The following is an 18,400-nucleotide window of genomic DNA, read 5'->3' on the forward strand; positions in this document are numbered from 1 at the left end:
TTTTTCTTTCAAACTTGAGCCTCTTTAGTCATGGGGTAACTTTCCAGGCAGCATATCACATCCAATACAGCCATCGTATTCTGTATCTGCTGACAGGTAGAAGTTAAGCTCATGTCATTTCCATGCTTTCATAATATTCTCTGTGCATTAAAAAAAAACTACAGCGGTTAATGCTTAGACTTTCTGTCTCTTTTTCTGAGGCTGGTCATACTCATGAAAGTAGATGGGCCTCATGTATTTGAATCTACTCTCACATGTGCACCTGCAGCAGTGACAATTTCAGATCCCAGTTAACAGTTGTGTTTGCAAATGCAAATCTGACATGCTTGCATACTCATTCCTATAAAAATCAGTGAAAAAAAGTCCCCAGGGAGTTACGTAATAATGAACCTCACCACTGTGAGACTGAGCAAACCAGCAGATTAAACAGACTAATTAATTTAAGGAATGAACAAATCTTGACTATGGGATACATATTACACAGACATTGGCAAAACGGACATTTTTATAAAAAATTGGTCAATAATACATAATAATACAGTCAAAAAAAAGTTACTCCAATTATTGGTTCCCTAATATTGTTCACACAAAGCGCTGAGAGAATGGATAGAAATTGCAATATAGTTACATTGAATAATTAAATGAAGTGACAGTTACTGCTAATGATGCACATGCAGCATGAGTACAAAACCATAAAAGACTGTAGTCATTACTTGGGTCTATAACTCAGATTTTACTCACATTATTTTGAGCATTGATGGCCTGAAGGAGCTGCTCTTTGAACTGTTGAGGTCTTGATGAAGCTCTTTTCATTGTCTTTGAAAAACATCCACTGGAAGTTTCGCATTAGGACCACATATTACTTACAAAATTCTTCAAACATGCACACGTCTCTCATATGAAACCACTTTACTGCCTGCCCCAAATGAGCTCATCTATCCGTATCCATGCATGCAGGCAAATGAACAAACTGTCCCTAAAAGGGTCCTACAGGTGCAATACGGTTTTCACATGGACTTGCTGAGTTAGCAACGAGTGTCAATACAACCACATTTGAATTCAAGAAACTATGCTAAAGCAGTTTTTAGAGTTATACACGTGGTGCTTTTATGAGCTCGCATTTAATGACAGACTACACAGAATACTTTTAAAAGTCAATTTTTCACATATACATATATCTCCATGGTCTTTGTATCTTTTTCAACAAGTTCAAATGATTTGTGTCTGCCCATTGACACAGTTTTGCAACAGAAGCCCCTGTATCTCCTAATGTTCAGTATAGCATGTCTCCAATCACAGGGAGGAACTCCAAGGCCTGGTTCCTCCGCTGGATCCTCTAAACTGTGTCCAGGAGTCAATGAAGGTCATTCTGGCTGACCAGCAAATGATCTGCATCCCTCCTATAATGTACTTTGCTTTCGTGTCACGGGCGGAAGTACCTCCACTGGAAAAGTCCAGTTTGCTTACACTTGATTAAGAGCTTACTCAAAACTCAAACATATCCATTAAATGTTCTACGTTGTCTTTTCTTTAGGTTGCTCCCCTGGGAAGCTAATGTTGTAACATATCGTTTTATGGGAGGTGACAAGTGCATGTATTGGTTGTTAACGGTGACGTGAAATCCTCTTAGCCATCCCATAATACTCCACACACCATCCACATTTCAAGGCGAGAAACCAAGAGTATATTCAGTCAGAATGTAAAACATTTTTGTCTGTTATCTTTAGAAATACTTAAATTCATGCAGACCAAGAGAAAGAAATCAGAGGAAGATGTTTTATTTGTCTGTCCTCATATTATATTGTAGCATTTAATGTTTGTTACGTGCAATGAATCTGTACCAACAATAACATTCTGTAGTGCTAAACCAGGATCGTCTAATTATTAATATAATTGTGATGATTACTATTTCATAGCCTGATGCATTTGAGCAGATTATATATTATTTGACTGCAACTCTCTTTTTTTTTTAAATGTCAATTTAATTTTTAGTGTTATAAATAATGACTTGAGTATGATTAGTGACAACACTAACAGACAGGCTAAGGCAGGCCATTTTCTGAAAAAAAAAAAAAATTCTAATCTGATCACTTTTGTGAAGCATTTCATTTCAAATTTACATAATTGAGCATTTTACCCATTAAATTCAGTCTGTTAATTGAAAACTTGACATTCTGGATAATCAATACATGACTCCTGACATGGATTTTGAACATTCCTTCCTGAATGCATTGATCTGTGAAATACGCTAGATCAGCGTTAGCTTTAGTAAAACAGCGGAGCACAATATAGCTATCACCAGCATGTGTAAGATCCTCCGGCACATAAAGCTCAAGATAAAAGCCTTTTTGGAACAAATACAAACTTGAACCAACATGTTAAACAAGTGCTTCATTTTATTTATTAACAACTAGAGCAGCAAAACTAAGACGTGAAGACAAAACATGGTGAATAACATGCAACATGAGACATTGACACATTTTTCTGCTTAGCAAAACAACTCGTTTATACAGTAAAAACATCTCCAAAACTACAGGAAAGAGAACAAACGGAAAATGCATTCTCCATTGATTTTAAAGATGCCATCAAATGTCTGCCAACTCCCAAGTGCTGTTCAATGTTTGTAAAAGGTGATATTTCAAAATACTGCTCAATGTATGGTTGGGTAAGACGCCAAACTAAACAATAAGGGAACATATTGACTGGACTCCAAATAATACATGAGAAAAGCCAACACCAGCAGAGGCCACCCAGTGAGATGATCAGCACCCCTCTACCCAAGCATCACCATTGCTTTCCAATGCTCTTTCCCATTCATCACACACAATTCATTAAAACAATCCCTTCTGTCTGGCCATGTATCACTGAGCGGTGCGTCTCCACTCATGTTGAGTCCACTGGTCGTCTCTTTATTGGTTGGATCAGTTTAAGTGTCTTGAAAGCATCAGAGGTCCCCTTTCTGGGCGATAAGGAGTCGGGGCATGTGGCTACACCAGCTGTACAGTGGCAGCCTGAAGGTAACCCTGCAGGAACTGAAGAGCTTCTGCTGGCAGACTGGTGCTCAACATGGAGGGCACCTGTTAAAGACAACATTCGGTTAGTTCAACAGCTCAGCTAGGTCTGGAGACTAAGCATGCTTCTGTTATATATGTTATGTTCTCAAGTCATTTTAGTGATTACATCATGAGTGATACTCACCCTTCCAGGACAGGCGGTGGAGAGTTTGTGTAAGGACTGAGCTAGGAGGATTTTGGGATTGTTGACAGCACCTCCGATGGGGTCATGCTCTTTCTTCCCTGCAAAAGCAAGCTGTGAGAAAGCCGTCTGGTATCCTGGAGTGTCCTCTATGTCTATGAAATGCTCATCGTCTGGGATGCTGTCGTCTTCTGGTAACTCAAACAGACCAATCAGAGCCTGCAACAAAGGAGTCCTAAAGAACAAAAACAGACTTTTCTCACCAAATGTTCATGATTAATTCCTCAGATCATCTGACAGCCAAAGTTATCTTGTTACTCAATGACAAAGAAGAGTGTCTACAAATCTAGGGGAAAAAGTTCTTGGAAATGTGCTCTTTGTATCCTTTTTGGTTTCATAAGTTTTTAAAAAGCACATACAATTTTGAAGGGTTTAAAATTAAGGCCTCCTGTAGTGAAGCCATGCGTTTGTAAGAAATATCCATATTTAAAATGTTATAAATACTTTTTTCTCACTTCTGCTGACTGTCATACGTGCAAGCTGCTCTGGGCAGATGTTGTAGGATGTATGTGTAGCGCATGCGCCGGTGATTAGTGACGGATGCAGAAGCGGTTCATGAATTAGAAAAAAAAAAAAAAGTTGGAGGATTTCAATATAAGCCAAGAGGAGGCTGGTTTTTCTCTGGTAAGGTAAGGAAACTTTGCTTCCTTTACTCCTGTAAACAAACTCGCATAGACTATCATATCTAACAGGTGCGTGCCGGAACGGCTTGCACGGATGACAGTCAGTGGAAGTGAGGAAAAAATATTTATAACATTTTAAATATGGATCTTTATACAAAAACGCATGGATTCACTACAGGAGGCCTTTATTCACCCCCCGGACCCATGTGAAGCATGTTTTATTATGGGTGCGCACGCTTTACAAAAACACCCACCTACACCCATTCTAACGCTTGGAAGAGCAAGGATAATTTTTAATATAACTCCAATTGGATTTGTCTAAAAGAAGAAACTCATATACAGTTAGGATGCTTTGTGGGCGAGTAAAACATGGGCTAATTTTCATGTGAACTAACCTTTTTAGAAAAGGTAATGACTTGTGAAATGTCATGTGGTGTAACAGTAAACAAAGCAACAAGCTTTACACTAAGTTGAGTTATCCTCATTTTAATATGCCTCTATTGAGCTTTTTAGATGGATGCCGAGGCTTTTTAGGTTGGGTAGAATCTGCAATCTCTGATCCAGTTAGTTTGCTCACTTCCATGGCTGCGTTATGCCGTTTTCCGCTCTCTGGCAAACCAGAGGTGTGGAAATAATTTTTGGTTAAACTGGCAGTGGGTGGAATCACACAGATCAAAACAAAAACATATTCCAGCACAGAACACCCATTTCAAAGTAGAATAAGGTATTCACTCATATTTTGGACAGTTGCACTACACAACATTATGCTTTGTCATAAAGATGTCAAATTATCTGTAAATTCATGAGGGTCTGCAGAGGTCCACTCTATATTTAGATTTTTCCACTGCATGTTTCTGCATATTGTGCACAGCACATTACTTGATTTAGCTCACAGGTTTTTCAAATATTAATGAACGGTTTGTTCAAATCATGTCAATTCCCATTATTTGGTACACAAAATCCCATCATGTGTCTTACCAGAGTTTGGTGTACTCTGTGTCCATCATGGAGGGACACTCGGTGAGGATTTTTGTGATGCCCACAGCACAGATCTTCTTCTCCACCTGCCCTGAGACCTTCTGCACCTCAGGAATTATGATCTTCTCCACAACCATGCCAAACATCCTGAGGCGGCAGGAAACAATGGAAATGATCAGAAAATAAAATATAAACAAAACATACACTTTTTTTATAAGATGCTTTGATAGGAAAATATCATTAATAAGCCAGTCAGTAATATCTGCAATGCAACACTATGACTCGACATGTTTAGAATAATAAAGTTACTTGCTTTGGCTGGATGCTATCAAATATCTCCTGCAATGCAATTGCTCCATATTTCACACAATAAAGGTTGATAAAGACCAGGAAACCTGTGAAGAGAGTGTAATTTTGAAATTACAGGGCTCATATAAATATGGGGTTAGAAGTAAACTATGATCAGAAATGAGTCTCTCACTCTTAACAAATTTTGTGGTCTTGGAACTCTGAAGCCTCTGGAAAAGTAGAATAAAGATCTGTTTCCTGTACTGGGTGATGGAATCTCTGCATACAGACGAACAGAACCAAATGAATAGAGCACAGAAACATGTCAACTCTTTTATTCTTGTGTCCTCAATGCATTGCTTACGGAGGCATGTGCTCCACTATACTGTTGAGCAGATAGAAGCCTTGATGGTCATTAGCCTTTGATGCGATGAGCTTCTGGAACACTCCAAGAAGACCAGGCTGGTGGGAAAAAAAACAAAGTTACATTATTTTAATGGGATTGTATTGAGGAGAGAAAAAAAAAAAAAAAAAAAAAAAAAAAAAGGCTATCCCATGAAACACTCACAATCTTGTCAGCCGCTGTGCTGGCGATGGCGTTGGCTCCTTTCTCCAGATAGGCCTGCAGCAGCCGGACGAGAGGAGGGATGTTTCCTGTGCGTTCCCACAGCACAGGCTGCAGGAGGTGAGGAAACAGGGCCATGTAGGAGGAGGGGATGGAGCTGGTGTGGATTTCCAGCAGCAGAGACATCACCTGGAAGACGTACGGCACAAACTCTGCAAGGCCAGAGATGAGATGAGAGGAAGGGTCAATAAAACATGGCTTCAGGACTGTGTACCATCAAGAGGTTTTATACAGGAAACACTGTATGCACTATTATTCTGATGCTTGGGGTCAGTAAGATTATTTTTTAGGAAATTATGTTGACACACTCAAGTCATACTCTTTACTCAAGTGACATCATTTATAATGTAACAAAACAAAATGCATCACTGTTTCAACAAAAATATAATTGACAATGTTCTTAGAGCAGCAAATCAGTATCTTAGAATGATGACATAACACTAAAGACTGGAGCAATAACATTGATATTTTTCGCTGACATTTTCAATCAAATAAACAGACCCTATTACTACTGAGTGACTGTGAAATCACCACAAAACTGTGTCATAAAGGTTATAGAGTTTAACAAATTTACAACAATGTAACACACCCTGCACATCATTCTGGAGGATCTCAGTAAACACAGGAAACAGGGCCTCTTCAAAGCTGACCACAGTGTCCTGATTGGCCTTGCAGGTGATCCTGATGGACAGGCACAGTGACTCAAACAGGTAATGGTTGAAATGCGGCTTACTGGGATTCTGCAGAGAAAAGAACGTTTGTTATCTTTAAAGAACAGGCTGCCCACACATACAAAAGATTTAAAATGGAAAACTTATATTGCTTACTATTAAGTAGTTATTTAAATGACTAACTTTTAAGTTTAAAATTTGCCGCATGACCTCACTGTTACGCGTTTTATTCAGTGGGTGGCTATTCTTTGAATGCAGAAAATGTGCATGCTGCAGAAATAGTGCTAGAATGGCATGCTGAACACATCCTGTGTGTAAAACATGAAGATGTTCCGTCCTGCCTTTAGGCTCAAGTCCTGCTTGGGAAATGTCCCCTTTAATGGACGGATATTTCTGTGTGTCCTGCCAGTGCATCTAATGCCATGGACTGAGACAAAGACCACATGACTGGACACCAACCTGAACTCAAGCATACTTCATAGCACAGCAGATTTAGTGACTGGCCTACCTTGCTGACGAGGAGGAGTTTATGAGTGAGTTGGCCAATGAGAGTGGGGATGTAGGGCACAATGGCTTCCTGTAAGAGGGAGAAACTCCTCATGATGGCTAGAGAGGTGACAAACAGAACAGGTCAAGGAGTAAATAAGAATATTACAGTAAACAAAACGTTTTACTACTAAAATTTGTGAATATCAAAGAGTCAATTACCTTTCATTATGTACTCGTTCTCAGATGAGCCAGGGATTGCTAAAGCTTTGAACAGATTGTTGAGTAACTGTTCTGTGAATGGTGCCATTTCAGCAGGAGTAATGCTGAAAAATAAGATTAGTTCAGAAAATAAATAAATAAAATGGTCATAATTCAGAACATGACCAGTCTCATGTCTCGTACTGGAAAAACTCACAGTGTGGCGTTGTTGGCTCCTCTCATGGTGAAGAGTCTCTCGAGTGAATGTGCTGCATAGGTGTGCTGAACGATGCTCTCTGCCTGCAGGTGGGCCACCAGGAGAGGAACAGCCTCCAACAGCTGCTCTTTAGGGAGCTGGAGGACCAGACAGAAGCCAGACCATTCACACCCAGTGAAGGCACACTTGTGTAATGGAAGAAAACAATGTAATGGAAAGGAAAGAGCTTACTTGACTTCTGAAGGTCATAACATACTTGATGGCATCTGCTTTCAAAACTGGGAACTCATTCACTGAGGGACAAAGACGACATTAACTTTCATTCAGCATCACTGAAGTTCCAAGTAAAAACAAATTTAACATGCTAAATTAAATGAGTAAAGCCAATTACCATTGGGAGATTTGAGGTCTACTAGAATGTGGTTGACAAAGAATTCACACAGGTTCACCAACTCGTTGGCTTGTGTTATTCCATGCTGTAAACCAAAAGTACAAGTTTGTCAGACTGGACCTTAGATCTATAGCTCACAAACCAGAAGACATCAGACTCAAACAACTCCTTAAACTGGCTCCAATAATCTGAAATCTGGAATCCGCCATATAAATAGAATTTTTACAGCTTGTATAAAACATTCGTATTAAGGTGTGATATACTTTGCCTTTAACCATTGTCTGAATAAGCCTCTTGAACAGTCTATAAATTACAGATGTATGCAGCACTTTGTGACTAGTGGTCAACCCATTTTTTAATTCAATATGAGCTTTATTTATACGCATGCAGGTTATGTTCATCTCAGAGCGGCTCCGTTCACAGTAAATGCTACTCCACACAGACAGTTATCATTTACAAGCTCGGACCGTCTCCGAGTTTGCATGTTTTGTTGTCTACATGCTCTTGTTTAAGAAATGCTGTAGCATGTCTATCATAAAAAAGATGCCAAATATTAAAGATTAAGTGGACGTTTGAATTAAATGTTTAGTCAATATTAAACAAAGGATTAGATTGTGCTGTAAAGTGTAAAAACAGTAGTTAGGCTGTTGGCGCCCTCTGCAGGCATTTGATATATAATACAGAATGCACATAATTTATAATTATATTGTTTTATAACATTATGTATTTTAACCATTTTGTTAAAGAATGTCTAGTATTCCAGTATTTGTGAAAAGTCTCACCTTTTGTGTCTGAGCTTTGGAGGCCAGCGATGTGACAAGGTAGATAGCAGCATCTTTGTGTTTCCAGTTCACCCCGGGGTTCTTGGCATATTCTGTCAGCATGGAGTGCACATAGCCAGAGAAGATGCCCGTCACCGGACCCTCGAAGAACTTACAGAGGCCTCTCACCAAATCACAAGCTGCTCTACGCCTCGTGTCGATGTCTGTGAAGACAGGAGGCATGTATGATTCAGTACAGAAGACTGAGTGTCTGAAAAATAGAGAGCAGCATCAACATACCTGAGCCTTCAAGGTCTCTGATGATGTACTCCTCGGCGTTATCTTCAAAAGCCTCTTCATCTGCACCTGTTTTTATACAATTATCAATTTACAACATGGAAAATCCTTCTGGATAATTTGTACCACTTCATCAGCTGCTAAAATACAAGCGCTTGACAATAACAAATTGACACATACTTCTAAACTCCATGTTGGGTACGATGACCTTCTCACAGATGCTGGTGAGAACATTCTGGTCTTCAAAGAGATGCTTATAGTGCGGCCGCTCACACACTGATGCCAAAAACTGGATAGCGTTGCTTACAAGCTACAACAGACATTATGTTAAAAAGGCACTGTTAAGAAAAAATTAACAGCACTATGAACACTAAGATAATGTCTGCCACCAAGTCTGTAAACAACTTGCAACACGTATAAATACGATACGCATTTAAATGCAATCCACTTACCAAGTCATATTTAACCTCCTGTCCAGTTGTGACCAGCAGGTTCCAGATAACTGTGACAAAGCGAGGTAAGTAAGGCTGGAACTCTTCATCGTATTTTTGAGCATAAAGTGCTGCGTTATCACAGATTTGGGATTTCAACAGCTCCAAAAGACCAGCCTCCTCCTCATCCTACAGCAGGAAACTCAGTTTAGTTTGTTGGTCTTGGTTATTTGAACTTACAGAAATTAGATTTGTGAGCACTCCTGTGTTAGAATACTTCAATATGAGAATAAACTCACATCTGTTTGCAACAACTTGTTATCCAAAGTCAATAAGTTATGAAAATTTGTCATCCAAGTCTCCATGTTATCCTCAAAGAACTCTGGGAGATCCTGAAGAGAGGAAAAAGAGATGTGAACTGGAAAACTGGCACAGAAATGTAAATGGAGGCATGAGTGGTTGTAAGTGCAGACTCACCTGGAAGTTAAGGCTGTAGAAAAGTTTTGAAATGAGCGTTAGGGAAGAGAAGAGCACTTTCAGGGCGTTGACATCTGTTGCATGAGTTTGACACAGATCAATCGTAGCCTAAATGTGAAACAAACAAGCGACATTTAACTTCACATTCATGAGTTAAAGCAAATGATTACTAATATCAGCTTATGATTGAATAACTCATTGACTTTACCTTGAAAAGTTCAGTGAGAGGCTGTGCAAAAGTGTCCAGTACCAGCTTGATCTCTGTCCACAGCTCATTGGACTTAAACTCATGGCGGTATCTGAAAGACAAGACAATACTCAAAAACCAGGATGCATCAAATTTATGTAGGGGTCAGGTACAAGTGCCTAGAAAAGTAACATGACGCCTGAAACAAACAAAAAAAATGTACATATACATATTAATTCCAATGTTCTCCAATACCTTTTAAAAAGGGAGTGTGCCGTGCGAAGAATTCCATTGATGATGTGGAAGTCCCCGCTCTGAAAACGATTCACCATCTCGGTCAGGAGGTCCGGCCATTTCTGAGGGAAATCCTCTCGCCCGATGATGCTGATCGCATCACTCAGCTGCAGAGGGGAAAACAGTCACTGTCATTTACAGACAATGTATTTGTGCTCTTGCTTGTAATTTAGTTTTTATTTGTGCTTAAATCATTACAGAGTGTTCACTCGTCTTTAATAATGTTTGAATTTTTTATTGGTAAGGCTAATAGTGTTCGCTGTTGTATTGAAATGGATAATTGTGAATTTAAGTCATATGTAAAATTTCTTAAGCTTATTTATTAGAATAACAGGTTACATAGTTCAAAAAGAGACCCACTGATCTATAGGCTAGGGCTGAACGAATAATTGCAATAACGATAATATCGTGATAGCGCAGATCGCTTTAAGTTGAACATGCCTCTTCACTCTCGCGTGCACGAAAAGCAACCAGTGGCAAACTGCGGACTTGACATGCTACAGTGTTGCCAAGCCTTCAGTTTGCCGCGGGTTGCTTTTCATGTCCGCGAGTTGAAGCAACTCCAAAAACGTGTTATTTAGCCCCAGGAGTGCGAATCTTACCAGGTGTATTTTACCGGTGTACCCCCTTGAAACACGATTGGGCTAGTTTTGAGTAGCAACTGGGCGGATTTTGTTGTGAAAACATACTTCAAAACGGCACATGGAAATTACTCTATACCATAAAAACTTCGATCTTAAAATAATATATTCCTATTAATTTATTTAAAGCCTGTCTAAAGTTCATAGACCGTGTTTAAAGAGTTCCACTTTATTTTTTTTTTTTTAACATGTCCACATTTACATATATTACAGTGACTTTGAATTACCTAAATACTAAGTGGGTTAAAGCAACAAATTAGTTTTTATATTTCTACTTTAGTTTGTGATTTGTTACTGACTTTCATATTAATGTTTACACCAGGCTTATTTGTCACTGCCTTATGTTGTCATAATTATTACACAATCAGTCAATATACCACTGTGATTGTAGCTGTTAAAGGTCCCATATTGTACACCTTTCTGGAGTTTTATTTTAGATTTCGATGTCCTTAAGAATATATATTCGTGGTATAAGTATTTGGCCTGTCTAAGTAATAACAGTGTTTCCCACACATAGACGAATCTGTGGCGGTGCGCCACAGATTAAATTCCGACCGCCACAGATTCACCGACCAAAAAAAAAAAAAAAATCAATACCGACCGTCACATATTGCGTTTCGTTATTCTTTTGTACGCTATTTAAAACACGCAGCGAATTCGTTCAACTGCATTTCCTTTCCCTGCTCTCTCTTCATCTCTCTGTCACTCACGCGTCTCTCCCTCACACACACACACACACACACACACACACACACACACACACACACAGCCCCTCCCCTCCGTGCACACCACATCTGTCTGGATCATCTGTGGAGAGAAGACGGCTGGCGAAAGGTTGGTATCTCGTGAACACTTTTAACACAATCACAGATTAAAAAGTGCTATAAAATATTTTATATTCTGAATACAATAGTTTCAGTGTGTTGATGTTACTGTAAATCCCGAGCCTTAGCAAACGCGATTGCGCCTTCTTTAGAAAGTTAACTAGTCGCAAGTTTGCGGTAAAATGTAGGCTAGCCTAGTTGGGCTGTCGAGGTCAAAACACTATATGTAGCAGCTGTGAATCAAATAAACGTATTATAAATTATGTCGTTTCTTTACTCTTACACCGAATGTTTGCTGCTTCAATCCAGATGAGTATTGAAAAGTATTTTCCGCGACTGAAAAAGGCACGTGTTGAGGATGAGGACCATCCTGAAACGGAGGTATCAGTCTGAAACAGAGCTTAGTAACCAGTGTAATTAGTTATGTTATTGTTTACAATATTTTCAGGCTTCAACTAGTGCTGCTCAAGCAGAAAGACAAGGTCAGGGAGAGAAAGAAATAGATTTGTTAGGCATTGAAGAAAGAGTAGGAGAGAATTAATGTAATAAAGTTCTGTGTAACCAATTATTAACAGTTTTTTTTAATTATTAACCTTTAGGAATTAGGAAATCCAATCGTATCCCCTATCCAATCGTTCTTTCCATCTGCAACCCCCCCCCCCCCCGGACAAACATCTAGATGAAGATTTCTTGCATCTCACGACTGTCATGTATGAAATAATGTCTGTGTGCATGCGTGTAAAACAACAAACTGACGATTATAATCATATGTAATTGTATACATTGTTGTGATTAATTGTGGCTGGAATAATACTGTAGCAGTAAAAATAGTTGCCTGCTGAAATTGAAATGTATTTACATCATCATGACTAGACAGACACGGTGAGTTTGTCTTTACTATACATGTTTGCTGTGATCCACTCATAGTAACAATCCTGTCAGATCGTCCATCCTTTGAGCGAGAGTGTAACGTTACAGGTCAGCCGAGCTGGTTTCGTCCGTTAAAGTTAACCTTTTCGACATGTTTCCGTGTTGTTGCTCAGCAATGGCATGGACGCGATGTTGTCTGGGGGTTTGGCAAAAGGACGGAAGGCGGTGCTCGGGATGGTGACTGAAGGCGGTGACTGAGTTGTTCGGATGTCACATTTTTTTTTACGGAAGTCACAGCAGCTTGTGAAAAAAAACAGCAACTTTATGCAGGCTGTGTGCACTTTACCGTGGACTGATTGTTTTGAAACTTATATGGTAGTTACATAGCCCCTAGATCTCTGTTATAATGAAAAAAGCCAGGAAATTTCAGTTTTGACAATAAGGGAACTTTAAATAAAAATATCATTCATATCAATTCATGCGTCACCTAATAGGCCTACAGAAAATAACATTTGTGTTTAATCTAATATTGTGTCGGTCATACTACACTATGATTTATTGCTTGTCTTTGTTGAATACAGAACATAAAGAGCTTTAAAAAAAAATAATGACATATTAAATTAGATTTTCCAAAATCGTTAAGCCCTACTATAGGCTACAGCAGTATGGTTTAATTACAAACATAGTAATGTTGATTAGAGCAGCAACACTCATTCCAAATAACAAGAGTAACTGTAGAAGTAAACGAGTGAAACTGCTGCTCACGGGTTATCTGAAATTTGTACCTGTTTTTGGATTTGCTCCGGGTTGGTTAGCATCAGATTTACAATGTTGGCTTTGATAGCAGTCCGGTCAGGATCAGAGACTTTGTTTGGTTCATCCTCAACCTTAGGAAGAGAAAGTACACAAAACCAGATTAAATGCCACCTATCACACACCAGATTGTTTAGTAGTATGTAACCGGACACTCACTATGCGCCAGTTCCTCTTGATGTAGTTCTTGAAGGTGACGGCTGCACACACGCGAATGACCTCATCTTGGGACTTCTCTAGTACTGTGAGCAGTAAAATGGGGTAGTTCTGGTTTCCCTCCACTGATTCCAGAAATTTCTCAGCTAAAGTTGGAGAAGGTGAGAACACAAAAACGGTGAAGATATACAGTGTTATTTTACATTTGATTAAATTATTCAACTACTGTACCTCAATACTACTGAAAATTTTATAGCACTGTTTATTTCATTCTAATATTTTTTTTCTATTGCATGTGAAATTGATTCTTTTTTTTACTTGTCTTTAACAAAAAAAACCAAAAAACAGATTTTGTTGCACATTATAATATATTTCATTAAAATTAGTGCTGTCAACGTTAATGCGTTTGATAAGGTTTGACCCCAACAACTTTACCCCGGTATCACCTCGGTGGATGGGGGGGGCGTTTGAGTCTTCTCTCTTTTCCTCGCTTTCCTTCGGTTTTAAATAGCTTGTAAGCTCTGTGCGCATTTTATTTTCACTTTTAAATTAGTTGCAATTCAGCGTCAAGCTGTTGTTTGTTTTTAGTTCGCTTGAGTTCTCACTTTCCTTTGCTTAAATAGCTTGTAAAAGCACCGTGCGTATTTTATTTTCACTTTTAAATTAACGGCAATTCGGCATCAATTACAACATACAACATATAGCTAACTTTCATTAACAAAACGAATAAAAATGCACCATGCTATATGCCTAATATAAAATAACAGATAACTTACAAATTTTAAATATGCATGGTAGGCCTATACAAAACTGAAAATTAGGAACAAATAATTATAAAACATAGAACGTTTATTAGTGAGATGGAAAGTTTTGAGGCACGGACTGCATAGACCTTGATGTAAAATAATGGGAAAAATATCACAGTTTAAATAAAATAAAAATCAGCAAATACTGTGGAACCAAATAGGCTAAATGAGAAACGAATGTTTAAAAAATAAATAAATAGACCTTCCAATATCACCTTAGATAAATGGCAGGTCAACAGGCTTTTCAAAATCCACAAATATTTTAAAACGGGCGCTTTTACATTTCGTTTTGAAACACTTCTGCCATCGTCTTGTCTTTTTCACCTCACTCTTGTCAGTCAGCTCGACTCACTCTCCTCAGGTGATAAATTAAATCTGATCTGTGATGTGCGACTGTCGTTCATTCACAAAAATGAACCGAAATACATGCCTTACAGACATGATAAATATATCTAAAGCTTTAAATTGCTACTTAACGAAATAAATAAAAACGAAAACAAACTATTTAATACAATCGTTATCCTTGAAGATGCACTTCTCTCTAAAGGCGCGTCTAACCAGGAGATGGTGAATCCTTACTATTTCCCCCGGACACATTCATGGTAATTACTTCTGCTGGGGCTTTTGCTTTATTGTGTGTATTTGAAGCGAAGCAGAACTCTTCATCTGTGCTGACGGCTCGCTGCTGCTGCGGGACACTAAACACCGTCGAGCCGCTCTTGACAGTCGCGGCAGCACGGACTCATGTTGTTTCCACCAACGCGGCAATTTTTTTCATCAATAATTGATGGATGTCTAAAATATAAATATAAGAAGAAGCCTAAAACAGGCCCGAGGCCCGGCCTGCGTCTGAACTATGACGTTAAAATTGGCCCGAAGCCCGGCCCTAGGGACATAAGGAGCCCGACTTTAAATTAAATTTAAAATAATAATAATAATAATTGGGGGCTAAAGGTGTGTTGTAATGCAAGCGTTACTTAACATGTACAGAGTAAAATATTACTGAAAATTGATTAGTAATGCCTTACACTACTTTATGTTACAGCAAAAAGTAATACGTTACTGTAATGCATTACTTTTGTAACGCCTTACTCCCAACACTGCTTAAAGACTATATAACTCTCATCCTCGTGCACTAAAAACGTTGAATGGATGCATTTCTTTATGCATGAAATATTTGAATATAAATTTGTTGTTAATGAGTTGTTAATTGCAGATTACCATAGTTCTGTCATAATTCTGTTAAACCATTTCTGTTACAAAGTATTGTGGTGCCTTACACAAAAAATAAAAAACATTTGAAGAGTCAGGACTGATGTTTGCTATAGTTAGGCCAGAGCTACTAAAATATCAGTTTAATCAGTGAATCTTAGATTTCGTATTCTCCTGGGTGCACAAACTGCAGATTATATGAAAATTATAATATAAAAACATGAATTTATCGGTATCGGCCATGAGAACGACTTAATTATCGGTATCGGTTAATTTTTCATATCGTGCATCCCTAATTTGTATATTATTCTTTTATTATCTGTGTCCTGTCCTGTTGCTGTCTTTCTGTTGCACTGTGGAGCTTTTGTCACTACAACAAATTCTTTGTGTGTAAACATACTTGGCCAATAAAGCTCATTCTGATTCTGAAAAGGAAGTTGGTTTAAAGTGAGTTCTGAGTAAAAGTGTACTATTAATCTCAGAAATTGTTTTATGTAGCATGACGCTAATGTTAGCTCTAATGCACCTGCAGAACATGCAGGTCCAATTCTTCTTCATAATGCATTTTGTCATAATACTTCACGTAAGGTCGCAAGAAAATGTTGTTGCATTTATTTAGAAATACTTTTGATAATAGTTGGGTAAATGTAATCGATTGACAGCACTAATTAAAATACATTAGACCTTTCTTATGATTTATAGCTATAGGCCCCCTGCATGTTAACAGGCCACCCTGCAGTTTTTCATAAAATGAAGGTTTACTATTTAGTAAGTTTATTACTATGCTAAATATTACACTTCTTAGGGGCCAAGCCCTGAATTATTCTTAAATACTTTTATTTGAAAGTGAAATTGTGTTAAACAACAGCAATATTTGTCAAATTTGTCCAAATTATGCAGCCCTACAAAAAAGCACAACAAACCTGGTTTTCTTTAGAATATTTTCCCCAAAAATTGTGCAGTCCTATTGAGAATTTTGAAATTTCACTAGTATATAAAGTGTTGGCATAGTAATGGCAACATATTACAACAAGCCTACATGGCCATTTTTTTTTTTTTTGACAAGCTAGTGAAAATTTTGGCAGCTGGGCCAGTAGGGGGAAAAAAATCATTATTATTGAGGCCTGCAGGCTTTTACCTTCTCATACACAAATCCAAAGAAAATGCCAAGTTACCTGGCCGTCTTACAGCTGGGTCAGGGCTTAGTGTCTTCTGCAGGTACTCAGTCAGGGTTTGGAGATTTCCATCATTGAGCTCCATGATTGCTACAGAAATAAAATAAGTATCCACTATGAGAACTGATGCAGTGAGATTATTTGTAAAAGCTCACAAAATGTGTGTGTATGCATGTGTGTGTACATATATATATACACATGCAACTAAAAATATATATTAGTATAGTAGTACATTAGTAGTACATTTGGACGTAAACTGACCCTTAAATGTTTCTTCTGCACATCCACATATTGACAGCGAAAACAACTGAGAAGCACACATGCTTGGCCTGCTCTGACTGAAGCGATCTGCCAAATCTCTCTCACATTTATCAAGAAACACTCATTTATGCTCTGTGTGGTAGACTGCTGGTATATGGGCTCTACTGTATCAGTTTGGCTGTTTATGAAAGATTTTAATGACAGAATCTCAGGCCATGATTCACGTGCTAAAGCTGTTAGCATGCTGAGAAGAAATGCTAGTCATCCAAAATAGTCACAATAAAAAGCGCTTCACAATAAAACGACCTCTATTTACCAATATGATGGACACTGAAGAAACCGCCAAACGAGGTTAATTTAGTGAAAGTAAGGCGGAAAGCAACGTTATTCCGTTATGCGTTTAGTTCAAGAGCTAACTCTCGAGCTCACTCTGAACAGCGCGCGCTGCGTACGTAAGCCTTCAAACAAGATAATTCAGTAATCTCATAGTTCATTAACGACCAGAAGATACTATAGAGCGGATTTATTGACAATGAGAACACAAATGGATAAAAAGGGTCTTACTGTTAGCTGTATGTTGAAGTGCTGTGCTAATCAGCGGCGAGAAGTTTCAAACGTCTCAAACAAGTGCGCGGTCACGACTAGGCGCATGCGCACTAATGAGACACAGACAGGCGCGCACGTGGGGCGCGTATGGATTTGTATTGATTCTGTGTATGTATTTATCTCGTACCGCCCCCTCGTGTATATTGCAGCGGACTGCAGCGTATTTAAGGAACGTTGGTAAGCCTACTGTGGACAGAATGGATCTCATTTTAAAAATAAAATAAAATATTAATTAAGGCATTAATATGTGCTTAATTACTACTAATAAATGGCTAATATTCTAGTGATATGCAATCTAATAAGCAAATTAAGAGACCCTAAAATTACCAGTTGCCTTAGTTCTCATTACAGCAATGTAAAAATAGCCAGTCAAAAGTCCACCTAAACAAATGCTTGTTTTAGCAGTGCCAGTGATGATTCAATTATTCAGTTCTTATGAGTATATTTTTATATATTATGTGTCCAAACTAATATTCCATTATTATGATATCTGTAAGACTTGTTGTACCTTAAACTGGTGCTATGAGGGTTTTCTTATTTACATCCACAACCAAAAAATGCAAATATCAGGTTGTCATTTTATTGGGCAAGGTGTATTTATTTATATACAACAACTGCTTGTTGTATTCCTCAACTTTAAGTTGCTTTGGATTTTTTTTTTTTTACTTACTTTTGTTACCTTTTACATCTGTGCTGTTTATGTTAATTATTTAACAGTTTTTCTGAAAAGTCATTAAATATGCTTTTTACTGACTATTCATGTATCATGATAGTATACTATATGTTGCTTTTATGTTCATTTTCATTTATGCATTAATGACAAAGCATTGAAGATCACGTGAATCAGGTGAATA

At 38.1% G+C, this 18,400-nt stretch overlaps 1 protein-coding gene across 2 annotated transcripts; it reads right to left on the bottom strand.

The window, feature by feature from the left end:
* Window positions 1-2,372: 2,372 nt before the first annotated feature.
* LOC306855061 (exportin-2-like) lies at window positions 2,373-17,604 on the bottom strand. Of its 2 annotated transcripts, none has more exons than XM_079393486.1 (25): window positions 17,505-17,604; window positions 16,680-16,769; window positions 13,490-13,632; window positions 13,303-13,404; window positions 10,144-10,289; window positions 9,910-10,000; window positions 9,702-9,809; window positions 9,524-9,616; window positions 9,246-9,413; window positions 8,974-9,103; window positions 8,797-8,862; window positions 8,518-8,720; window positions 7,736-7,820; window positions 7,576-7,637; window positions 7,345-7,481; window positions 7,149-7,252; window positions 6,949-7,046; window positions 6,359-6,509; window positions 5,713-5,921; window positions 5,509-5,606; window positions 5,338-5,423; window positions 5,170-5,251; window positions 4,857-5,003; window positions 3,199-3,430; window positions 2,373-3,077 (listed from the first exon to the last, which is right to left on the bottom strand). In XM_079393486.1, the coding sequence occupies exons 2-25, from the start codon at window positions 16,762-16,764 to the stop codon at window positions 2,988-2,990; spliced, it is 2,916 nt and encodes a 971-aa protein (XP_079249612.1). In that variant the 5' UTR covers window positions 16,765-16,769; window positions 17,505-17,604; the 3' UTR covers window positions 2,373-2,987. The 2 variants fall into 2 exon arrangements, with proteins under 2 accessions (XP_079249612.1, XP_079249611.1); XM_079393485.1 differs by having other exon boundaries at window positions 2,378-3,077; window positions 16,941-17,573.
* Window positions 17,605-18,400: the final 796 nt, after the last annotated feature.

Source organism: Barbus barbus, assembly GCF_936440315.1.
Source record: "Barbus barbus genome assembly, chromosome: 35".
Classification (NCBI taxonomy): Eukaryota; Metazoa; Chordata; class Actinopteri; order Cypriniformes; family Cyprinidae; genus Barbus; species Barbus barbus.